This window comes from Nicotiana tomentosiformis, chromosome 1, assembly GCF_000390325.3.
Source record: "Nicotiana tomentosiformis chromosome 1, ASM39032v3, whole genome shotgun sequence".
Lineage (NCBI taxonomy): Eukaryota > Viridiplantae > Streptophyta > Magnoliopsida > Solanales > Solanaceae > Nicotiana > Nicotiana tomentosiformis.
The window spans coordinates 47,600,918-47,627,339 of NC_090812.1; the positions used below are offsets into that span (position 1 = coordinate 47,600,918).

The 26,422-nt window shown below is 35.5% G+C and overlaps 2 protein-coding genes across 3 annotated transcripts; one reads left to right on the forward strand and one right to left on the reverse strand.

Moving 5' to 3' along the window:
* Positions 1–7,327: 7,327 nt before the first annotated feature.
* Positions 7,328–22,321, forward strand: LOC104093302 (golgin candidate 3-like). Of its 2 annotated transcripts, none has more exons than XM_009599034.4 (15): positions 7,328–7,698; positions 9,737–9,835; positions 11,965–12,057; positions 12,488–12,619; positions 13,538–13,676; positions 13,760–13,824; positions 14,542–14,709; positions 14,906–14,983; positions 15,106–15,252; positions 16,912–17,208; positions 17,358–17,423; positions 19,508–19,710; positions 20,463–20,517; positions 20,912–21,088; positions 21,788–22,321. In XM_009599034.4, exons 1-15 carry the CDS (start codon positions 7,480–7,482, stop codon positions 22,124–22,126), a joined length of 2,277 nt encoding a protein of 758 aa, XP_009597329.1. In that variant the 5' UTR covers positions 7,328–7,479; the 3' UTR covers positions 22,127–22,321. The 2 variants fall into 2 exon arrangements, with proteins under 2 accessions (XP_009597329.1, XP_009597330.1); XM_009599035.4 differs by having other exon boundaries at positions 15,109–15,252.
* Positions 22,322–22,843: 522 nt separating this feature from the next.
* Positions 22,844–26,035, reverse strand: LOC104093301 (reticulon-like protein B5). Its single transcript, XM_009599033.4, has 5 exons — positions 25,581–26,035; positions 24,225–24,405; positions 23,994–24,135; positions 23,370–23,439; positions 22,844–23,273 (listed from the first exon to the last, which is right to left on the reverse strand). The coding sequence occupies exons 1-5, from the start codon at positions 25,822–25,824 to the stop codon at positions 23,104–23,106; spliced, it is 807 nt and encodes a 268-aa protein (XP_009597328.1). The 5' UTR covers positions 25,825–26,035; the 3' UTR covers positions 22,844–23,103.
* Between the last annotated feature and the right edge of the window lie 387 nt (positions 26,036–26,422).

The following is a 26,422-nucleotide window of genomic DNA, read 5'->3' on the forward strand; positions in this document are numbered from 1 at the left end:
AGCGCATTGTTTTTACTACGCTTCGTCCATAGGACCTTCGATATATGTATCTCAAAAATCAGCAGTAAGATAACTCTAAACAAAAGTAGATATAATTTTTTCTGAAAATATAAATAGTTTGGTGGGAGTGAAATATAATAAAAGAGCTGCTCAGTGAATACGAACCATAGAAGATAGAAACTCATCTTGCGTAGATTATTTTGAAAAAAAAACATCGCCGCAATCCGACTATTTTCTTCGTTTCTCTTCATAGCATCTCTTAGAGCTCTTATGAACTCCAGCAAAAAAATCAAGTAAGCAAAGAAAATAAAAACTATAAGCTAGTGAAAATAGAGGGCGAGCCTCCGCTATTGCAACCAGCGGCGGCCACCAACCTAACCCTAGATTCTGACGCTTTAATGATATAAGCAGGTTAACAGGACTACAGATTACAGATATAAGATTGAATACTACCTCGCGCTTTATATAAAGCCGGGTGGCGTTGCCACTTGCCTGTAAATGTGAATAATTTTCAATTCGACCCATGAGGTTCTCAATAATTGTTGAATAAAAGTCTCTCTTTTACTTCTCAAGTTTATAAGAGCCCTTTGCTTGTTTGAAAATGATCCAACACATATGACTACTTGTACACCAACATACTGTCTATAGTATAAAATTAGAAATCACAATACCAAAAAAAAAAAAAAAAAATTAGAACGACACAAATGTTCAAGTCCTTAACACAACTTATAACATACTCCCTCTAATAACATCTTATGATGTGAGAGTAATTATATCATATTATTTGTGCCTCATAAAAGAAAAATTAAAAAGATAAAATCAAAATAGTATAGGGTAAAATAAAAACAAGTGAAGTGATGAAACTCTAATGCTTGAGTTATTAGTTAATATGTTTTAAATAATGAATTGAATAAAAATAATGCAAAAAGAAGAATAATAACTATGTAATCAAATAGCTCACAATGCATGTATGAGTTATTTCTTCAGAGCAACCAAGCCTCTGCTTGGTTTAGTTTTTGCTATCCTTTATGTTTGTTTGTCGCCTTCATTCTCTCAATTTATTAACCTCATTGTCATCGACGTATTAGAACCTTTAATCGAGCGATTATTCTAGTTGTGACGACACTTCACAATTGATCATTAGTATGACATAATTGCACAGATTAGCTAATATTCAAATTACTTGTTGCGATTTAGAGATTTTATTTGTACTTTTATGGTATGATGGATAATATCGTATTCTATACTTTTACCAATAATATTAATCCGACCATTATGTGTTTCATCCTGTCAATAACACTTACAAAATCATTATGTGTTTCAACCCAACAACAACAACATATCCAATATTATCCCACCGTGGAGTCTGGGGAGGATAGTGTGTACGCAGACCTTACCCCTACCTTGTGAGGATAGAGAGGTTGTTTCCAATAGACCATCGGCTTAGGAAAACATAAGCACCACATTAATAAAAATATAGACAAGAAATGACAGTACCAAAAAGTCATATAAAAGCATAATAAAAACAACAAAACAATAAAGTGATCAACAATGAAAGAAAATAACGGTTAGGTATAAAAACCTACTACCAACAAAAAGCGAGAATATGTGCCAATATTACTGTTATGAACACTCTAGATTACCTACTCTACTACCCTAATCCTCGAACTTCATGTCTTACTATCAAGGGTCATGTCGTCGGTGAGCTGAAATTGTGTCATGTCTTACCTTATCACCTCTCCCCACCTCTTCTTTGGCCTACCTCTATCTCTCCGTAAGCCCTCCAATGTCAACCTCTCACACCTTCTCACCGGGGCGTCTGTGTTCCTCCTCTTAAAAATGACCATGTGTTTCAACCCGATTAATTTAATGTGACTTCAAATGTTCTTATATTCTTTATTCAATTTAAAAATTATCTAAATTGATTTATATTACTTCCAAGATCAAAGATTTTAAGGAAAAGATAAAATTATCGCCCGAAAACTGAAAATTTGTAAAAGTTAACTACAGAAAAATATAAGACTTGGGGGCAGTTTCTACATTTTAGAAAAGTTGACAAATTGGGCACGATCTACCTATTGGTTTGCAACTAAGGGAAAAAAGTAAAAAACTTGGGTTTGCACGTGACTAACGCGTAATTAAATTACAAAGGGAAAATGTTCAAATATACCCTTCTATTTTGGTATATTATTCATATGCATCCTCCATTACACTATATGGTCACATCCACTCTCACCGTTACTCAACTTTATAAAAATACCCCTCATTAAATGAAAAGCCATCAAATACTAGGGATGACCCGTTTTTAAAATAAAAAAGTTTCTACCCATCGAGCTATAACCTGATTAACCAAATAAACCCATCATATAAATAAAAGAGACCCATAATTTCATACGGGAAACACTCAAAACACTCATTTTTCATTATAGAAAATCGAGAAGTGTCATATCTTATAATTTTGCTACCAAAATTTCTCTGTGAACGCTGCAAAGGTGCAATTTTTTCTTCCCTAATTTCGTTGATTGTGGTTATTTAATTTGGTTTCTTGTAAGATTGCATTCTATATGAGTTAACTGATTTAGAGTTTTTTTGAGGTTATGTTTTCGTTTTTTTGTTTCTGGTATGTGCTAATCGCACTCAACTTAGGAAGCAAACCAGAGAGAAGATGAGAGGGAAAGGAAATTTATTGAGCTGTCAATTGATTTTAAGGAACCCACTTGATTAGCGATGGATTTTTCCTTCTCTGGTAGAGCACACACGAAGCAGATTTAAGAACGGCGGGAAATACAAGGGATCTAATGAGTTTATTTGGTTAAACGAGTTATGGGTCGATGGGTCGAAACCTTTTTATTTTAAAAACGGGTCATCCCTAATATGAGGGTGTTTGGCTAAGCTTATAAGCTGGTCAAACTGGCTTATAAGCACTTGTTGGCTTATCTACGCGTTTGGTAAAATTAAAAGTGCTTATAAGCCAAAAATAAGTCATAAGTCATAAGTTGGTCTCCCCCAACTTATCAAATTTCAGCTTATAAGCACTTTAGGTTTGACCAAAATATTTACTATTCTATCCCTAAAATACTTCTTTTTAAAACAAAACTCTTCGTATTGTTTTACTCTATCCCGGTTCTTCATAAAACCTAAACAGTTGTTGCCTCTCCAGCCGTGCCATTGCTTCCTTTACGTGCTTCTTTCGTTCTTCTCTGCAACTATCAGACAAATTGCAGGTAATTTGTTTATGTTTTGAACACTCTATCAAGATATGTGTACAAATCCTCCTACGTGTTTCTATCAAGACAAGATGTGACTAAGATGAAAAGAATTGAAAGCTGAATGAATCCAATTTTTGATTTTTGGGTCCAAATCATAAGCTACTTTTGTCCCCTTCATCCCATATGTTTTAAACTTTACTGAGTATTTGTTGTTTGTCAAATTTATATTTCTCGGGCAGTATTTTTCTGCGTGTAATCAAAGTGACGGTACAAAACAGGCCAGCCTTTCGCTTTTACGCACGATTTTTCTTGTCTTGTATATTTTTTTTTCTCATGACTTCTTGTTTAGAGTTGAGTATATTATTAATGTTATAAGGAGGTAGGCTACACGTATCCCCTTCTTCATGCATTGATGAAGACCAGCAAACACATTTTGGATGTAATACGAAAGATACCTGGTTATACATAAAGTTTCTTGTTTGTGAAATTTATTACGGTTACAACTCATGAGGAGAAAGAAGGAGTCGAGCAGGAACATAAATTTATTGAAAGTTACAACCCTCTGAAGCTCAAATATAACAACACATGCTTTTTCTTGTTTTGTTAGTCACAAGAAGTTTAAGACAGTTGGTCTCATTATAATATTGAATATTATTTATACTTCAAAAGTATGTGACATACAAAAATAAGAAGGCGTTCTTTTGAACTTTATTTATTTTGAGTTGTGCATAAATATTATTATATGTGTACGTTTATAGCTAAATCTTGTAATCTCTTCAGATTGTTAACATTCAATTATGGGAGAACGACATAATGCTAAGTGGGACGAATATGCACATATTAAATTCATTGAATTGTGTGAGCAAGAAGTTAGAAAAGAAAATAGGCCAAACACTTACTTGTCTAAAGATGGATGGAAGAATATGGTAAATGAGTTCAATAAGAAGACGGGACTAGAATATACTAGAAAATAAATAAAAAATTATTGGGATCACATGAAAGCAGAGTGGACTCTTTTTAAGCAGTTGATGAGAGGTGAGACAGGTTTAGGATGGGATCCCAAAAGAAAATAATTATTGCAGATGATGATTGGTGGGAGCAAAAAATTAAGGTACATTCCTTGCCCTTTTCTATAATTATTTCATAACTCTATTAATTGTTAGTTTCATTTGTTTGCTTAGAGTAATTTTAAATTCTTTTTTACAGGAGAATTCTAAATACAAAAAATTTAGGAACAAAGACCTTTCGCTGATATGGTTTCGTTACGATACTTTATTTACTGATATCATTGCCACCGGAGAGAGAGCACGCGCAGCAAATCAAGAACAAGAGTCGGAAGTTGGGTTAGATCAAGATAATGATGGAACAAATGATATTTATGATAATGACATAGAACAATGGAATAATGAAAGAAGCGATGAAAGTCATGTCTTGCAGAATATGGATTCAATTACGTTTCCTGAGCCATCGCTTAGAAAGCGAAAGTCAATAGATGGCAGTGGCAGTAGCAGTCAAGTGAAAAAGTGCAAGACAAAAAATAATTCATTGTCACTAAAAGAGGAGATACACTCCCTTATTGAGTTCATATCTAACAATAACACATCTAAGTCTTCAGAGCCCACCATTGAGAAGTGCATGGATATTTTAGAAAATATTCCTGGTATTCTTGAAGGGAGTGATATTTTTAATTGTACTGTGAACTTGTTGACACAGAAAGAGATGCGACATGCATTTTTAAAGTTGTCTACCGATGAAGCTAGAAAATCTTGGTTGGAGTACAATCACCGACGATCCTTCGTGCCGAATAATCCATCTAATCCAATCTGAGAAGGTGTTGATGATGCCTTACCCATATTACATTAGCATTAGACATTTTAACTTGTCCTTTAAAACATGTGCAGAAGGTTACATTTTCTTAATGTTTTGTTTCCTGTTTATACATAATGGTGATTTAATCATTTCTTGTTTAGACATTACGTATTTTATTTTAATAGATGACTATACTATCAACTTTGAAGTTAGCATTTGTCATTTTTAATTCGTAACAGTTTGTATGTCTGTTTCATTTCAGTTTAATGGAATGCTGGAACAATGACTTGTTAAATGACGAAAATGAAGAAGAGGAAACTCAAGAAAATAAGGAACGGATGGCACTATGTCGAATAGCATGTAAGAGTATATTGATATATTATGAGAAATACACTTGTAAGGAACTATATCGTACATCTAAACGCACTGGGAATATATTTATCCAAGTGATATTACATGAAAATGAGACTCGGTGTTATGAAAATTTTAGATTGAGGAAGTCAGTGTTTCTTGATTTAAGCAAAGATCTAACTGATAAATAGGGTCTTAAACCCACGCGTGGGATGTCTGTCTACGAAGAGTTAGGGATGTTCTTGATGATTTGTGCACATGGTGCCGGAAATCGATTGGTACAAGAGATTTTTCAACATTCAGGAGAAACAATTTATAAGCATTTTCATAGTGTTCTAAAGGCCATTGGTAAGCTTGCAAGAGACATAATTCAACCACATCCAAGTTATAATGATGGTGTAGGAGATCACAAGCCATATAATCAACGATATCTCCCTTTCTTTAAAGTAAGTGATATACTTAATAATTATATTATTATATTTTTACATTTTAACTCAAAAAATTACCTAGTGTAAACTTATATTTAGTTTATGCATGTATATATTTTTAGGATTGTATTGGAGCACTTGATGGCACACATGTGAAAGCAAGATTGCCTCAAGGTCAAGAGATACCATATATTGGGCGTAAAGGTTATCCAACTCAAAATATTCTTGTTGTTGTCGACTTTAATATGTGTTTTATATTTGCATGGGCTGGGTGGGAAGGAGCAGCTCATGATAACCGTATATTTGGTGAGGCACTTCGTATACCCGAGCTGAATTTTTTACATCCATCCGGGGACAAATATTATCTTGTTGATGCAGGATATTCACACATAAAGGGATATATGGCTCCATATAAAGGGGATAATGTGAGATACCATCTTGCAGAAATTTGTCGAGGTGCGACACGATAATTGCGAGCATCAAATGGACATAAAGAAATGTTCAATTATTTGCATTCTTCTTGCAGAAATATTGTAGAGCGAACATTTGGGGTATGAAAAGCAAGGTGGTCTATTTTGCGAGATATGCCTTTTTATCATATTGACACTCAAAGAGATATCGTATTGGCTACAATGGCGATTCACAATTATATTAGAAAGAAATGTAAGGTGGACAATGCATTCCAAGAAGCTGAGAATGAGAGATATGTGCCACGTGTTGATCCTGATATTGGAAGATCCACAAGAGTCAACGTTACAGATGAAGAAAATATAGAAAATCAAGGAGATAATAATATTTGGATGGCAATTCGTGATCTGATTGCTCAAGATATTTATGATAGTTGAATGTTTATTCTTATTTATTACAAACAATGCATATTAAGTGCTTGTTTCTTCTCTACAAACACTGTGTGCATTATTTAAGGTTTTCTTCTTAACTTTTGTTAATTTATACTCCCCCTTCTAATTTATGATTGTATACTTATCATAACATAAATTATATTTATAAAAAAGATATTATCTAATTATTTTTATAATTAAAATAACATGATAAATAGGTAGAATATGTAGAATCTAAAATTTTGAAGAAAATAACGTTTTTAGTAGTGTAAATTGTTATAAGGTCATTTAAGTCATTTTAACATAAAAAGAGCTTATCAGCACTTTTTAATCAAACAGTTTCAGCTGCTTATTATTAGTTTAATCACTTTTATCCAAACACGTAACTGCTTATTTTTTAAATCAGTTTCAGCACTTAAAAGTGCTTTTCAGCACCTAATGCTTATCAACTACTCTAAATCAGCTAAGCCAAATGGGCTCTATGATGGCTTTTCGTTTAATGAGTGTTATTTTTATAAAGTTGGATAATGGTAAGAGTGGATGTAGAAATATAAATAGATGGTACACGTGAACAATATACTAAAGTTATATATATTTGGAATTTTTCCCAATTACAAAACACGTTGCTTTTATGATGACGAAATAAAATAAACTTGATGGTAGTTTCTTCTTTTCCAGATCTACCATATAAACTCTGAATAAATGCAAAATAGGCCCCATTTTGTTCTTCTTCCCACTAATTTGTAACAGAAAGATCTTCTCCAACCCCTAAATCTTGCCATTCAAGATTATTATTTGTCTGAACGTATTCGAAGATAAATTCTGGGCAGCGGGGGTTGAAAGATGTGGAGTTCAATTGAGAATTTTAAGGAGAATCTCAATAGGATCGCTCTTGAAATTCACGATGACGACGAAGAAGAGCTTTCGGTTTACAGTTCAGGTGATCCACCGGAGAATAATTCGTTATCTGATCGGAGAATTTCTAGAAGTTTCGGTCGTTCCAAGTCGCCGACATATCATTCCCCAATTGCCAATGGTTTCGGTTCTGCTCACAACCCAGAGGTATTTTAGAGAATATCTATTTATTTATTAAGTATCAGAATGTAATGAGCCTAAATAGAGCATTCAATAGGATTCGAACTTGTGACACACGTCTACCACACAATTAACCCAGTATTACCTGAAAGGGGATCGGCTTTTGAATTTCAAAAATGGAGGACTAAGTAGGTTTAGTTATTTACACATTGTGTAAAGTTGATAATCTTGAGTTTTCTTTATATTGGGCGAGACTCTATCCATGTGAGCTTCACTAAGCATGGACTGTGATAGGTTGACGACTAAATGTGAATATAGTACTGTATGAATTTGTAACGATTTCTCTACTAGGCAAGTGCTACCTGAATAGAGCGAAATCGCCGTAGAGGATTCATATAGTCGAGCATAACTTATCTGAGAGTGATCGGGTACAGTGTTATCAAAAAATGCCCATTTGAGGGACGCTAAAGCTCTGAAGCTCAAAAAAGCTAAGGGTATGCGCTTCACCTCACTTAGGCTGCCTTCATTGTAGGCAAGACACTAAGGCGTGCACCTCATTGCCCATAAGTTCTATCTTGAATAGAGCAGTACAAAACAATAAATATGATTGGCAAAAGAATATATTTTGTGTTAAGGATATCATTATGAATGAAATTGTTACTTTTTCTTGCATTATATGTATTTTTAATTTTTTTCTTCGTAGTGCCCTTTTAAACTAAAGCCCACACTTTAATTCCGCTTTTTGCTTAAATCCTCGATAGACTTGGAGTGCTTTTTAACGCTTTTCGCCTTTGACAACGCTGATCGGGTAGTTGATTGATTGATGTTGTGTGTTGCATGAAAGAACATTGGGAGGCCCACAGATGAATGCATTGAGCTGAAAATATGTTCTCATTACATTTTCATGTTATGTTGATGGTTTATATGTTAGTTATTTGAAAGAAGAGATATATAAGCTCGTTAGAAATGGATTGATTGGCGAGGGTAGTGTTAGGAGGCTGAATAATGCTCCAAAACCAGATTGTTGTCATTTAAGGCCTCTGTTTTGTATTAGTGGGTTGTAGTGTATTAGATAATTAAAATAAAATTGTTGATTAAGAACATACAATTTCATCGGTGGTTATAATAGCTTTAAAGTTGGATTGTTTTGTCACTTTAGTGATTCTAAAACTGATTCAGGTAGTAAATATTGATACGTAAGGCGAAATAATGCAAGACAAAATGTTGTGGTATATCTAAAGTTGGATTATTTTGTCATTTTTTTAATAGGTAATGCTTTTAAAATAAATAAATGGTGCAACAGCACTAAGATAGTTCTTCAAAAATTCACATATTGTGCAAGGCCTCAATCATCTGTAACAGGGAATCCACATCATGAACAAAGGCCAGGCTGCACCAAAAAGCTAAGAAAAAAATGCATCTATCTTTAAGGCTATGTATGTTGTATGTTTGCCTTAAAAAATTCTAATGTTCTTTCAGAGAAGATGATTTTGTCACTTATAACCTGATTTAGTATAAAATATTGATGAGTAGGTGAAATAATGCAGAGAAAATTTTTACTGCTGATGTGCTGTCTTTAGTTGCATTAGTTTATATGTCCTAGCTGTTATCTTTAAATGCTATTTTATCAGAGTTCTTGGTAGTTTTTGATTAGTCGGGTCCCAAAGCGGGTACCAAACGCCGGGTGGGAAACAAAAGAAGAAGAAGAAAATAGCCTTTCCTTACAATGTTACGATTGGTTAATTCAATAGATTGACAAGACAATTTACTCTAGTTGAGGAAAGGACAGGGCTGAAATGAATAAAAATAACTTTGCCTCAGTCCCAAACAAGTTGGGTCGGCGATATGAATCCTCATTTCTTTCTGTAAGCTCAACTCATATCATCATTATTACCAAAAAGATGAAATGAGTACATTTATGTTAAAAAAGATAACTTTGCTTGGAGTCTAATTTTGTTGTGGCAGAATTGAATTTCGGGGGACCTTTGGTTGTTTAAAAGTTCTTTTCCTGGTCCACAAGGTGGCATGTAATTAATTAGGTGTGTTTGATTTGCTTGTGTTGCAGATAGAGAAATACAAAATTGAAATTAAGAGACTTAAAGAATCTGAGGCTGAAATCAAGGCACTGTCAGTAAATTATGCAGCTTTATTGATAGAAAAAGAGGTAAAGTTTTTTTTTTCTTCAGCTTGACATGATATCTTATACAGTAGTTGGGCAAGTTTCAGAAGTGATGTGATGCTTGTGACTTCAAATTCTTATTGGTACTTAGAGTTATTAAATCTTCCTTATTTGAATTTGATGGTCCGAGACAGCCCATTCGGACCCATCGGGACATTGCTGAGGGGCCCAATGTAATGCAATATCTTCTTTAGGAAGAAAATAATCATGATACTGTTTCATGCTTACAAACAATGACACCATATACTGTGGTGACTATTTTTGATGTTCGAGTTTTGGCTAAATCCATCCCTATTGTTTCTCTCTAACTTTAACTACATTCTTAAAATATCTTATTTAATATAAAAACATCCTTTAAATTTTCCAAAACAGAACAAAACCATCCTTCTGTTAAGTTGTCCTTCCACTTATAATGGAGCTTGTTGTTTTTCACGTGCTACTCCTCTTTTTCCTTTTTTTTTTTGGTCGCGTTTTTCCCACTAACCCTTCTTTTCATTAATTCTTTCCATAAACGAATAAAAAACTGAAATCTTGCTCCCCCGGGGTTTAGTTCAAGTGGCAAAGGTTGAGGGACTTATGGCTTAGGTCACAAGTTCGAATATGCTCCATGCGAACTAAACTTGGTATTTAAGTGGAGAAGGGTAGAGTATCGAGTCCACTATCCCTGAGTTTCGAAGGCTGCGGTTGGTCCTAAGGTTTGGCCACAGACGGATTTCTCAATCATCAAAAAGAAAAAAACTCACTTCTTGCTGAAAATACTGTTGAAGTACTCCTTGGCTAAAACTTAAAAAAAAGGTTCCTCTTTGCAAATATATAGAATTACAACCAAATATACAATGTATCTTAAACCAAATTGAATAATTTGCATTCCACAGATAAAAATTGTTTGAAAATAGGGGTTTTCACTGATTAATGATGAAAATTTGAGGGAGGGAGATAAAGAAAGAAAAAGCACATGATAGGAGGAATAACTTACAATTGAATTGCTGGAGAACGAGATCGGAAGGATGACTGAATAAAAGACGGGAGATGAAATCTTTGGTAGAACGGAGGAGCCATGGGAGGAAGGCCCTTTCTCTGTGAGCAATTTGATCTTTTCATGAACGTTTGCAGGAAAGCTAGCAATATCTGATGCACATAAAAGAATTATGAGTTGGCTGCAGAATCCAGGAAGATTAGGAATCCTCTATTTATTTCATGTCAAAATCCAAATATATTCTATAGGCATTTCAATCAAAGTAATAAATAGCCCTTTACAAGTCTCTCCAATTGGAAACCAAGACACCAAATTTCTTGTAGAGTTGCATGGATGGAGTCCTTGTGGGATCTGCATGAGTGACATACGATGGACATTTCACTGCTGCCTTAAGCAATAACATCACCTAATCCCTCTAATTGAATCCCTTGTTATCTCTTACACTTCTAATTTAGTGATTTAGGCAATCCATGAATAGATAGCATAACCAGCAGTGTATCCACCCACTTGGGAGTAGAGTAGCAGTCTTCTTTCTGAGTTCGTCATTGAAGGATCAAGCCAGTGTTTCATGTGCAGGGAAAATCTTAGCTCTATTCTCATTATGCAGTCAACTACCTAGCCCAGTTTGGTGAGTTTCTCTGGACTTTAACTATCTCTTGCGTTGCCATTTATTGGCTTTCCTATTTCTCTCGCTGGAGGAAGACCTTAGCATAGCTGTTTTCGGTGTTCTTTTGAAGAAAGAAGGAAGAGTTTGTCTGGAAAAAAGAAATCAACGGGTAGTTACATGACAAACAATAAGCTCCATTTGAAGCGGATGAAAAATTAAAGGGGGATGTTTTTGGTCAGTTTTGGAAAACTTAAAGGATGTTTTCTATTAAATGAAATATTATAAGAATGTCGTTAAAGTTGGGGTGAATCAATAGGGATGATTTTGGTCAAAAACTCTTTAATGTTCCATAAACATGTGATTTGAACTTTATAATTGTGCTACTTGATATTTAAAAGAAGAAGAAGAAGAAGATTGTGCTACTAGATGCGTGCAAATCATGATCTTCAATTGTCTGGGGACATTTATTTCCATGCCTTTTGCTGTAAAATTTTTGTTATACTTTTACAACTTGAAAAGTCACTTCTGCAGGATCAAATTTCAAGGTTAAATGAAGAAAATGGATCATTGAAGCAAAGTCTACAATCGAGTTCTCCCTTGAGTGCATCTAGAAACATGCATAAGGTAGTTATTCCATAAATAAAGCTTTTTTATTTAATAATTATTTTGCTTTTTTTTAATCAAGCATAATTATTCTGTTGCTTATATATTTAATGATTTTCTGGATATCCATACAGTTGATGGATTTTAAGTGATTATCTGGTTACAGCTAGTTGCTGAAAACATTGTTATGTTACCTTTTATTCTGGAGATGAAGATATTGAATGGTCTGAGTTAATTGTCTTCTCTATAGCCTTAGTGTTGCTTATCTCCCACCCTCAATCAAAAATATCCTCTGTTTTAAAAAGCTCACATGATGTTTACCTACAAAGGTTTCTATGAAAGTAAAATACACCATTTTGAGAATGGTGATTAGTGCTAATTATGAGGTATATTGGTGGATTATATTTTTAACAAATGTAGTCTGCACTTGATGTTATCTGGGTTTGTTTAGGGGAGCAATGATCAATCTCCAAACCGCCAAAGTAAAGCTATAGCTAACCGTTCCTTTGGAAGCCGAGCAAACAATGGGTTTTCTCTGAAGCAGGATGGACTAAGCAATGGAACCAGTTTTGGCAATGAAAAGGTAAATAGCCTACATTTTCTCCCCCTTGATAATGAGCTGCTTTTCAGGTCCTTCATGTGGGCGTTTAGAATAATTCCCACTGTCACCCCCGGGGCTTTGATCAAGTGGTAAGAGCGCAACATATGATGTGTGATATATGCACACGTCACTGGTTCTTTTGTCTGCCGCAGACAAAAAATCTGGTATTTAAGTGGGATGGTTAGATTTAATGTCCACTGTAAACAATGAAAAGAATAATGTCCATTATCATGGATAGGAAGGACTCATTGCTTTGCACAACAGTCGAGTTGTGCTATTGTATTGTGACAAAACGTGCCTCATACTGTAGAGAGTTGCTAAAGGTATATATTTGCATTCTTTATGCTTGTTGGACATTAGTAACCAAAATTTATGATCTGCTTTTACACTAACATTCATGTCCTTAAAAGGGTTAAATATGGATCCTATATGTTCCACTTAACATCAAGTAGGTTAACTCATATCTTATAAGCTTAGCAAATTACACTAGGATATTTGATTGGGGATAAGGAGAGCAATTTACAAGACTCAATGTCCTTTACTTGTCCCTTCCGCAGGCACTAGTGCTAAATAAAAGAGGTTTTGGAAATATAATGAGTAACAACACTTGGCTTTATTTTATTTTTTCTAGTTCCTTTTTTGTCCCTTAGTACTGGATCCTATGAAGGGGAGCCTTGGCGTAACGGGTAAAGTTGTTGTCATGTGACCAGGAGGTCACGGGTTCGAGCCGTGGAAATAACCTCTTGCAGAAATGCAGGGAAAGACTGCCTACAGTAGACCCTTGTGGTCCGGCCTTCCCCGAACCCGCGCATAGCAGAAACTTAGTGCACCGGGCTGCCCTTTATTATTGGATTCTATCTTTGATTAAGAAACTTTACTGAAATATGTTAATTCTTCTAGGAGCTTGCCGACTTGCCGGAAGAGAAAAATAAATCCCTGTCAGCTATACAGGCATCTCATGAGTTGCAGTTAAAACAACTGGAAATGGAGCTTAATAAAGAACGGACCGAGCTGGCAAATATGCAAACTAGGTTACAAGGTATTTAACTGCTTATGAATATGGCTGGTATAATTTTCAAACGGTTCAATTGATTATGCAGTCTGAAACCACTTTCATTTTAGAGGAGCAGAAGCTGAGCTCGACTTTCCAACAAGAGCTGAACTCTTTAAAAGTAGACAAGGATAAAGTGAGTGCTAACCTTGTGCTTTTTATGTATTGATGCATAGTGGCCTTCTGACATCCTATAGTCATAATTTGATAGAGTAATATATTTCAGTATTCAACTTGTGAAGTTTTTCTATTTTATCAAGTGTTTTTATATTTTTACTGTTTCTTTTTTCATTTTTATTGCCATTTGATGGTTTGATCTTATCTGATCTCATTGGAGCATATCAGGTGTCTTCACTAGTATCTTGGTTAGCTTGGCCTTTGAGTTGTTTATCAGCAGTCACTATACTTGGTAATAATCCATCAATCAATCAAAGACAAATTAGAGTAGGTCACCTTCACAAAGATGTTTTAGCATATGTAGATGTACATCTTCATGAAAGATTTACTGTGTTTAAATCATTTAATTGGAGGCTATTCATCAAAGAGGGAAAATTATGTGACTGGAGGCTGGCTATGTACTTTGACATCTAGTAGAGTATACCAATATCTTTTGTCGTCTTTGTATCTTCTCGTACTGTGTAACATAAACGTTTTGGTTGTCCAATATATATTCACGCATGACAGGATGAACAAGCGCGTGAACATCCCAATTTTCTTGCTTCGCTAAACATTATTGTACTCTTTGCTAAGTTGTGCTCATGGTCTTTGACTTCTTGTTTCTGCATGCCTTACTGAATCCAGCTTCCGCTGTCGTACTGGTATAATTTCCTTTTCTCTGTAAATTGCATCTCAGATGGCTGTGGAGATGACAAATATTCGTGCTGAGCTGTCTCATAAAGTATCTGAATTAAAACAGTTGCAAATGGAGCTTCATGAAAGAGATAACGATGAATCAAATGAAGCAATAGATGGTTTGAGAAGAGTTATAGAAACACTGCAGAAAGAAAACAGTAATCTTAAGGTTAGTGTTGTGGCGTAATAGATCCTTAGGGACTTTCAGATTATATGTGCATTAATATCTTTTGCTGCCATTTATGAGTCTCTTCCTCTTTGCATATGGCACTGAGAAATTTCAAGTGCTTTTTATAGTTTCTTCATCCTCAATATAAAACTTGCAAATCTTGAAGTGAGACATGCCTTGACATTCTCTCTTGCAGAATGAGAAAGATAAATTAGAAGCTTCAGCAGCTGGCGTATCTTTAGCTGATAGAAGTAACATCAATGGTATAACTGAGGTGGGTTTGTTTCGTTTGGACTCACTCTTTCAACTTTGTGGTATAAACTATCTTCAATACCTTACTGTCTATTTTTTTTTTTTTTAATTATATGTATTGTCTAATCTACTATTTTATTTTAGAAGGTGCATCCTTTGGAGGTATTTCCTGAAAAGGAAGAAATGAAGAGGTCGTTACAAAATGTGGAGAATGAATTGAAGGAAACACGCCGGGAAAGGGACAAAGCACTGCAAGAACTAAAACGCCTTAAGCAGCATTTACTTGAGAAGGTTAACTAATACTTAATGAGTGTATCTTATTTGAGCTGCTAGAGGGGAATTCAGGAGGTTTTTTTTTTGGGGTGACATTTTCTTTATACAGTACAGTTAATCAATAGCAGTGCAGACTGCAGAGTGTCTTTGCAGATTTGGCCTTTTCTGGCTGGACTCAGATTTGTTGTCGATGTCAGATCATCTTTATATTCTAATCCTGTGTACATCCATGAATTCATGCTGTTATAGGATATTAATTGTTGAATATCTCTCATCGGTTAGGAATGGGAGTATTGGACTCTTTATATGGTCCCGGGCAATCCTCACCTCATGAGTTAGCTTTTGAGGTTGAGTTAGGCCCAAGGTCCATTTCTTTATCATGGTAACAGAGCCAGGCCCATCTCAATTCTTCATTTACCCGTTTTTGAGCCCCAGTCCTATATTGTCCACGCTCCAGTTGCCAGGCCTGGGCGGGGGGTGGGGGGTTGAATATCCCACATTGGTTGGAGATGGTAGTATTTGACTCTTTATATGGTCTTGGGAAATACTCACCTTATGAGCTAGCTTTTAGGGTTGAATTAGACCCAAGGTCCATTTCTTTATCATTAATGTGAATGGAGTATGCATACCTTTGCCCACATTGCTGTTTGACTTTTTCTTTTTCTTGATAAGTTTTTCCCTCATCTGGTCTAGTGACCTCCATATTAGCTTTCATCATAGTGTACAGGTTTCTTCGTTTTCTTCACCATGTTGAGGACTGACTTTTTATCAACTGGAAATTAACTACTAATGTGTAATCAACTTAGGGGTCGTTTGGTAGCCGGTTAGAGAGGAGTTATCCATGCATTAAAACTAGGATAACTTTATACATTGTTTGGTTAAAAGAAGGGGGAAAAATAATCTCCACATAGAAGCTAGCATAAGTTATACAATGTTTAGTTGTTTTTTCCTCTTTACCACATAAAATGTAGCATTGCTAATACAATGTTTGGTTCATGTTTTTCTTTTTCGCATAACTAATACATGTATAAGTTATGAGGGAATCTATGTATTATTTATGCGGGGTAGAAGGTGGAATAACTTATACATGTATTAGTAATACTTGTATTAAAACACAAAATGACAAGAATACCCTTTCTTCAAACTTGTATTTTTTTGTTTAAAAATATATATTTAAACTATACTAACAATTTTAATAAAATAAAGTAAGCTAATAATAAATAACACTCACATTACATTTATATTACTAATCCTTATATAACTATCGCATAACTAATCCATGCATAATTAATCCCAACATAACTCAACCTTGCATAACTAATACATGCATAACTAATCCCTGCATTACTTATTCCTGCATAACTAATACCTGTATAACTCTAACCGGCAACCAAACGACCCCTTATGTCTCATTATTGTTCTAGAGACATGTCATGTTATAATCGATTTAACTTTGCATTCATTTATTTGTATTTGTGGATGATGATTTAGTTTCTGCTAGTTAACTTAGTTTAGAGTACTGCAAATTAACATCCAATGTGACGTCATTTCTTAATTACTGGGACATTGTGTATGTCTTAACGCTATATTGTTACTGTAACAAATATATGCAGTGAAATTGGGATAAGCCTTCTACGGCCAAGTAGAAGATAGTCATTCATGCTGTTGTGCTTGCAGGAAATGGAAGAATCAGAAAAGATGGATGAGGACAGCCAAATAATTGAAGAGCTACGTCAAAATAACGAATATCAGCGAGCTCAAATAATGCAGTTGGAGAAAGCTCTTAAGCAAGCAATTGCAAGTCAAGAAGATGTCAAAACCCTTAATGATAATGAATTAAAGAAGTCGAAGGATACAGTCAATGAGCTAAATAAAAAATTAGCCAACTGTTTGAGCACAATAGAAGCCCAAAATGTTGAAGTCCTTAACCTACAAACTGCACTTGGCCAATACTATGCCGAGATTGAAGCCAAGGTAATTCTATTTTATCTATTCTACCTGTCCCTTGAAGAGTGGGGCTCTGGTATAGTAGTATCTTTCTATTATGCTGCAAAACAAACAGATAATTCTCTGAAACCAATTTTTCTTTCTAATTTATGCATTATTTTTGCATTTATGTCCAGGAACGCCTTGGAGAAGAATTGGCAGTGGCAAAGGAGGAATCGCATAAACTTTCAGGGCTTTTGAAGGTATATTCCATTTTGCTGCCCGGTTGCTTATGTTCTCAATGTGTTCCTAGAATAGAGTAAATTATTATTTCAAGTACATCTATTTGAATGAAAGATTGGTTAATTCGTATATCCATGCAGTGTTCTTATATAATGACTTAACATGGATTGAATGTGGTATTTTATTTTGAAAATTAGAAGATTCAAGATAGCTTTTCCTATTTTAGGAAGACTTTCTTTAGCAAATATATGTTTAAGCACTAAAAGCTTTTTTAAAATAATAATTCAAAGATATAACGACTCGCAAGGGCCGCCAAAGAAAAGGGAAATACAAACTAGGTGAGATTAAAGGCGTACAGTACATCAAGCCAGGTTCCCATACACTGTGGGGTTGGCCAAAAATTGATAAAAAGAAAATAGAAGGTTTGGTTCTGCTAGTAGGATTCTCAACCCCGTCTTTCCCTCCAAATAGTCCAGATCCTAAAAGAACCAGATTTCCCTCTCGTTTTTATGTGCTGGATCTTCAGACTTAGCTGATAAATAATATTAGATGTAATAATCCAATAGACCCACAAAAGAAAGAAGATAAAATGCCACAGGTCCAAAGCAATCTTTTGGTGAGGCAGTAGATGATTTATTACATGAAAGTTACACGTTGAAGCACTTAGTGATAAAGAAGTTTGCTCTCTTCCACAATCTATCAATAGAAGAGGCCACATTGAGCTCTGCAAACTTGGCTGAAATGCCACTTCATTTGGAACCGTAGAGCAATAAACTTCCAATGAACAGTAGTACTAGCTTTATGGCTGAAATTGTTGTAATAAGACCTGACAAAGAAAGTGCATCCTCTTTCTTTACTCCAGAAGATTTTATCAGCAGTACTTGCTAATAGTGACACTTTGTAACTTTGTGAAACAATTCATTCACCTGCTCCATTCCCCAATCTTCAAGTGGTGGTTGAAAATGAATGCATCAACAATACCAGTATGGTTTCAAGTGAGTAATCTGCCACATTGCTATTCTTTTGTATGTGAATGCTGAAAATAGCAGGAAAGACGTCTTTAAAAGCTGTAACAACACCAAACATCAAGCTAAAGCAAATTCGCTGGTGAAAATTAAATCTTACTTTCATGGATGACCTGCATAAAGAACTCCTTAAGCTGAAGAAGTTGGACTAGTGAACCAATCAAGTCATCACTGGCATTTTACTAACAATAAGCTTCCTAAAAAATGATCAGGTTCAATAGCAAAAATGCCAAATCCATTCTCTCCTTCAACCTCTGTTAAAGAATGTGAAATCCTTGATGCTAAAACAACCTAAAAGAGTTGAGCTGCCCCATTTTCTTCCATCAGGCCAGATGGTACTTCTTTGCTCTCTCAATGCCATCACAAAGAGTTCCCAATTATTATCACTGGCCATGAAATGGAGAGAAACCGTAGGATGATCGGTTAGAGAGTGAAGCTTTAATCAAGATTACTTTATCCTAGACAAGTAGTTCTTCTTCCTAGCAAGTTTCTGTTCGGCCTCTTCAATGATAGAGGCCTGCACCTCCTTACTCTTGAACTTGGAATACATAACAGTCAGAATTGAGCAAGTAAGGTATGAAACTTGTCAACTAAAGAGGTCTGCAAGTGTCTGGATATTGGTAAAGCATGCCAGGATAAGTTCACATTTATGGACCTTAATTCAAAGCCCTAGGTTTGAACGACACCATAGGTTGGTTTAAGTTTGTCAACTGTCTCAGGTATGGTCACTGAAAATTGAAGTATCATCTCCGAACAGCATGTGAATTAATCTAGTAGTGAAGTTGTGTAACCTTTATGCTTCATTACTTCCTATAATATCGTAGCCCTCAGGAGAGCATTTGAACTTAAGATGTGCTTTATCAAACATATGATATAACATGAATTAAAACTTAAAAAAGGATATCTTTAGCGTTGTATGTTTCATTACTTCCCTATAATATCATAGGCATACCAATAGCTTGTAATTTTTCCATTGTTAGGGCTAATTTTGGAGCATGGTCATTTGCATAACATGATCCAGCTTTGTCGCTCACTTTTTCTATTATTCTTTTTCTAAAGATGATTTATGCTTCCATCAGGATGCTTACAATGAGTCGGAAACATTCAAGAAGGAGAAAGAAGAGGTGTTGGTGAAACTTTCAGACATGGAGAGAAGACTTTCTGAAGGGAAGGGCCGTATAAATAAGCTTGAGCAAGACAATGAAAAGCTACGACGAGCTCTTGAACAGAGCATGACCAGGCTGAATAGGATGTCACTGGATTCTGATAATTATGTTGACAGGTGAGACTTTGTCAAACCATGAAAGATTGGATTTTTATCTCGTATCCTGCATGAGATTTGTCTCATGATTTTAACATCGAAATATATCAGCTACGAAAGCTAAAACACATGTGGGATCATTGTCAACTGTATCTTTTGCCTGTTCAATTTTTTTCTGCTAAAGATGAAGATGGGAATACATAATACTTACACCTGTTTAAATAATCACCTTATCTACGAAGATCATGCCAGTACTTTGAGAAAATTATAACAGAAGATTTGCCACCACTTCTATTAGTTTGGGATATGGAGACCCTCTAATCACTAGACCTTTTACTTTTGCTGCAAAAATTGAAGTAATTAAGTCATACAGAAATAAGATCAACAAGGCAATAGAGGGAAGAGTGCTGTCATACGCATCTTTAATCTACTATTTATCTAGTAATTTATGAAATTAGCCGCTGCAGTTTCATGAAGTCACGTTGATTTTTCATGCATTGGTCATGAAACAGTATTTAGAATCTAGGTTCCTCATTAGTATTCTTGGCATTCCTCCCATGAACATTCTGATTGAACCTTAAATGCTACATCGTGCTGCTTCGTTCCGTAGTCAAAGAAAACAAGCTCTCTCTGTCCATTTTTTAGGCCCTTATCCTATGTCATCATCTCTCTCCTACTCAGTCAAATTTACAGTTGCTGTAACATTGTTTACCAGATAGTAGATACCTTACAATAGTTTGAAATATTTTAAACCTCATTTTCGTCATATGCAGGCGGATTGTGATCAAGTTACTGGTGACTTACTTCCAAAGGAATCACAGCAAAGAGGTAGGTCATTTGCTTACTAGTTGAGTCAGGTGAGGGCTTGGGGAATACTTAACCAATTGCACCCATTAATGCTAGTTATTGGCTAGTTATTTGTTCGACTTGAAAGTTTCAAAATTTTCACCTGGTCGCAAAAACAAAGAATGACTAAGACAAATCAACCAGAAAACTCACTTTTTATCCTAAAGATTCCATCTAGCTGAACCCATAATCATTTGAAAATTTTAATTAAGGAAGCATAAACGAAGAAGATATGAAACATTTATGCATGTAATGGAGGACCTTGAGAGACTTAATTAAGAGCAAATACATCTTGGCCATAGTGGAAGAATTTCAGATAAATAGAAGGAGAAAAGGTTTCTGTTTGACACGTATTTATATCTCTCCATCTTTCTAGGTTTTGGATCTTATGGTCCGTATGTTAGGATTCTCTGATGAAGATAAGCAGAGGATAGGCATGGCTCAACAAGGATCTGGTAAAGGTGTCGTCCGGGGTGTCTTGGGTCTCCCTGGACGACTAGTAGGTGGCATCTTGGGTGGAAGTTCAGCACCTTCTAGTACGGCATCTGATCAGGTAAATATCGTGTAAATTTCTGTTCAATAATCATATGGCTTTGTTTTACTTTATGACCTGCCCTGTCAAGTTGAGATTGTCACTTGGAATGGCCATCTAACAGAAATGACATTGGCATGTTACCTTTCCACGGCTCTAGTATTACTCATTCATCCAATGTATCAACTTCCAGAAATGGAGAAATGGTGTCTGCCAAATGCTTTACTTCTCCATTTTGAATTAATAGACAGAAGTTAATTGGATTTACTTTTACATTTAAACCTCTTGTTGATGGAACCGTGAAATGAACTTTGTCCTTCCACTTGCTGAGGTAAGGCTGTAAGCCAACTTTTAATGTGCTATTTTTAGTGTGCGATTCTTTGTATTTCCCCCAAGTCCAGCTTCAAGTTGATTAGTGTAAGCTTCATACCATCTTCATGCTACTTGATCTTTACTTATTTGTTTTCTTTTTTGTTGTGTTCTAATGTTTCTCTGTATGAGGGGCTTATGTTGTGAATATTTTATTGTTTGCTGGAGAAAAGTGGAGGGTATTCGTATTTATTTGGCGGTATATGGAATTTGAATATATCATCAAATGAGCTAGTTTAGTTTCTCTGAACATGTTCTTGTTTACTACTTGTCTAATAAGCTGGCAACAAATGGCATATAGGTTTTCATAAATTTGACTTTTTATGCTTTGCTTCTGGACTGTTCATCCAGTCCTTTGCAGATCTCTGGGTTGATTTTCTTCTTAAAGAGACAGAAAGAGAGAAAAGGGAGGCTGCTGAAGCTGGCAACGGAACTGCAGGAGATCAAATCAAGGGATTTCAGGAGGCAATGGGTGCAGATGAAACCATGGCAGAACATAGGTCACATAGTACTGATGTTTCCTTTATTTCCTCGAGACCACAATCTTCTCCTAAGCATAACCTACCCCCTTTGGCACCACATTCACGGCAAGTTATCTTGCCCCCTGAGCATTCTGATGCCGAGTTCTCAACAGTACCTCTTACCCCATTGGAAACCAATTATCAGATTTCAAGACTACCTAGATACTGACAGCATTGTTGTAATTAATAGGAGGTATGTATTTTGCTTCTCCTTGTAATGTTGTAATTGCAATTCTTTTGTTCAATCAATTCTTTCAAAAAAGAGACGTTTTCTTGAGTCATCATTACCCTACGGGGGACTGAGAGCCCTTGATGCAAGGGTGGAAAAAAAGAAGAGGAAAAGACCAGTGGAGCATTTAATGTAGTTATAACGACTGTTGGATAAGCTGATGGCTGTTCTTAAGCAGGAGCAGATCCATCCTTTTCTGTTGTTACATGTTGTTTATCAGAGACGATTGTTAAATGACATTGCAACAGTCACTCTTGTTTAACGAATGGAATCTAATAATAAGAATAATTTGGAAGGAGCCGACAACCCCTAGCGGCAGTCAAAAGATAACATAAAATCTGCGTTAGTTTCGTGGGATTTCATTATTGACTTATATTTCTCGCCGTACATTGACAGCAACAGAAGAGCCTAAGTTTAAACAGCTAACACCAATAATGATACGCTTCAGATCGAGATCTGCTGTTTCAATTACATTTTCTTCTTGCATTGCCTAAAACATCACAATTTCTCATACAAGCAACTAAAAACCGTCATTTCCACTTGATATCACAAATTAGACTCAACCAACTTATCAGTAACCAAATCAACCGGCAGGCGACTATGGATCATAGAGCTGGAGCATCCGAACGTTGACAAAAGAATAAGTACAAACAGGGGTGGAAGAAACAGAATGTCAATTCAGTTTTTAACTCATACACTGACAGGTTGAGAAACTGCAGCCAAATACTCACTCGTACAGACCTGATAGACTAATCCTTCAACTGTTTCAAGATCTATCAGTCTATCACCAGTAAATAAACCCCCAAATATATGTAAGATGGGACACAGCCCCATGTAGTACAAGAAAAGCACACTATCACATTCTGAAAAGGTAGCAGCTACCCAAAGCACTCTAGCAGCAAAGCACCACACTACATCTATTCCCTCTTCTTGTCTTTCAATGGTCCTCTTGGAATTTTACTCAAAACTTTTTTATCAAAAACAGCATATTGCTTCTTGATCTCGTGCATTGCTTTCTCAGCTAAAGGATCCACTTTATCTTCATATTTCTCATAAAGAACAGGAACTGTGTGGAGGAGCACAAATGCTGGTACATACGCAGGAAGATCATCAAATAAATCAGCACTGGGTGAAGGAACAAATAGGAAAGAAAAGACAGTGTCAATGAAATTTTTGAACTTACATATGTAGAACAGCGTCAAAAAGTTGCACCAGCTACCCACAATAGAGATGATCCATAAACCGGCGACAACCTGGTAACATGAGCAAGTTTGGAAACGCCGAAGATATTCATGCTCATGCAAGATCAGAAAAGAATTATCTTAAGACGAAGAAATTGGAAACAAGAATCTTTAGAGAACTTAATTTACAACAGACTAATGTAATAAATCCTTTGGGCTGTCGAATCTGGGGAAACCACAAAACTTGGCAAAGAGTGCTTAACTAAACCTAGCTGTCATGAATCCAACAGGCTAAAAATCTCAACAACAGAGGTAGTCTAAAACTCCACATCCTACTATGTTATGTGATACCTTCAGAAAACTATAACACAACCTAAATACTCTTTAATAAGTCAGGATCAATAAGGGGAGCAACAGACATACATGGAACTACTAAAACTAAAACCAAGACCACCACAACACATCTGAGGTGAAATCAAAGGAGGATGGACAAAAAAAACAATCTACATCTTCAGGAGAGGTGGATAAATGAAGGCTCAATGTCACAGTATTGGACATACACCAGTAACAGGAAGCATTCCAATAAACTTCATTCAGGGAAGACTACTAGAATTGGGAAAACTTACACCAAGGAACTTCTTCAGTTCTCTCCCTGACGCAATTTCCCGCAGTAGAGCAAGAGCACGGTTGATTTCGATCCTCAGGGCAGAAGCCACTTGAAGGAAAGGGTCCTGTGGAAGGTGGATTTCTGGGATATGTGGAGGTTTCCTGTCAAAAATGGTAGAACAACACCTTCAGAAAAATGATCAAATAATTTGTAACATAGGTTAATAGTACTAATATTAGAAAAAGCTTACTTGTTAATAAAGGTGGTTGCATTTGACCACAAGAATAAGACTGCGAGAGAGATGATCAAAATGTGGCAGATTAAAGTGAGCAGGTGGTACTCAAGCAATTCGAAAAGAACCCATATAGCGGTTGCTCCACCAAGTACACTAGCAGATATCTTCTTGTTCCTCCACAAGAATACATCAGCAGCTGCGACAACCAGATACACATTCAATCAATCACTCAACTATGCCTCATATCACAATTCAGTTGGCATCACCAATCGGATGCACATTTGAAACTAATATTTCCCAGCCCAAATCTCCACGTAATAAGAAGTTAAAATTATGACTTGAAGGGAAAACCTTCATACATAATATGCAGCAGTTTTCAGAAGCAACCTCACAGATCAAAAAGATATGAATTTAAAACTTTGAAGAACCCTAGTAGACATGAGAAGCACCCACCATGATGCTCAACTAAGATCAGACAAAGAAACCATGGTTACTCGGTTGCTATAAACAAACACACATGTAGCTCAAGAATTTTATTACTTCTTTTCAAATGATAACATGTTTATTGAATCTGAAGATTCCTAAAGATACTTCAAAAATCCTAAACCGTAATCAGCTCCTTAACCACCAATCATTTTCACCCAAATATTTCAATCTTCAATAAACGAATAAACAAAATGGATATTCGGCAGCTCAGTTGCTCTTAACAAAAACGTATATAAGCATGATAACAAGACGGATCTGAATATTCTTTAGGACCTCAATCACCATCTTTCATTTAAAAAAACAATCTTTAACTCAAAAATAAAATTTGAACTCTTGCATGCTCAATTACCCTAAACAACCACCTTTACAAGCGTGACAACAGGTCAATTTGATCTGAAGATTGTTATCCATCAAAAAACCCTAAACCCGCATCAACTCCACAACCACCAATCATTTACATCTAAAAAATTCAATCTTTAAACAAGTAAAAAAAAATACAAAATTTGAACTTTTGCTCACTTGCTCCAAACAAAGAGCATGATAACAACTACTATATGGATCTGAATATTCTTTAAGATCCTCCAAAAACCCTAAACCATACAAATTCCAGACCACCAATCACTGCCATCCAAAAAAATTCACTCTTTAACTTAAAAAAATGAACAGTAGCAAAAAGGAACACTCAATAAATGAACGAAATTGAACTCTTGGTCCCTCAGTTGCTGTTAAAAAACAAGTTTATTCCCCAGAATATTCTTTTAAGATCCTTAAAATCCTTAAAACCCCTTAAAATTCCTCAATCACAAAATCCCCCAAAAAAGTCTTTAGAAATAAATAGACATACAAAATATTAAGGACGTAGATAAACAGAGAATAGAACCGTACGTTTGCCTCCACCGAACACCTTGTGAACCGGCTTTTCTCTTCCGAATAGCCTCCAAACTTTGTCCTTCACAGATGACGGCTCCGCCTCCGCCGCCGCCACCACCTCCTCTTTCGCTGCCGGCTTCTTCGTTTCGGTATCTGAATCCGATGACGACGAGGAATCGTCACCGCCGTGAAATTTGTCGGCGATCTTCTCCATCAACGACTCCCCTTTAGGATCCGAATTCTCCACGTGCTCTGCCATTTCCCGATTCGGAGCTCCGATTCGATCACTAAACCCAATATTCTAAGACTCAAAGTGTAAAAGTAACGACTGTATTGCAGAGAAAATTGTGAGGAGAATTTGATATTTATGTGTTTGAAACGGTGAAGCGAACGAGGTATGCCCGAACCTCAGGCTCGTATTCCGAACCTACATTTAGTTACGTAATTTTGAAATGAGATGATTATTGGTTGGAATAAAACCTGTAATTAAAAGATGAGGCATAAAATTGTTACGATTCATTTTTAGTTGGAAAGACAGAAAGTTCTTTATCAGCAATAAAAATTAATAATATGCTTTTGATTACTTTCTAAATTATAAGAACCACAAATTTATCGACCTTCTTATGGTACATTTTAAATATAAAATGAAATTTTGTTTCATAATGTTATCTCTTTATTTTGATAAAACTAAAATTATATCTTTTATATGATTAGTAGTGTATACATTCCGTCTCACACAACAATATCTTTGAATTTAAAATTCATAGAATTTAATTTTGATATGATATTTTCTTATAATTAATAATATAAACTAATTAATGTATTAAAATTTACGTCAAGTAAAAATCTTTTTCTTT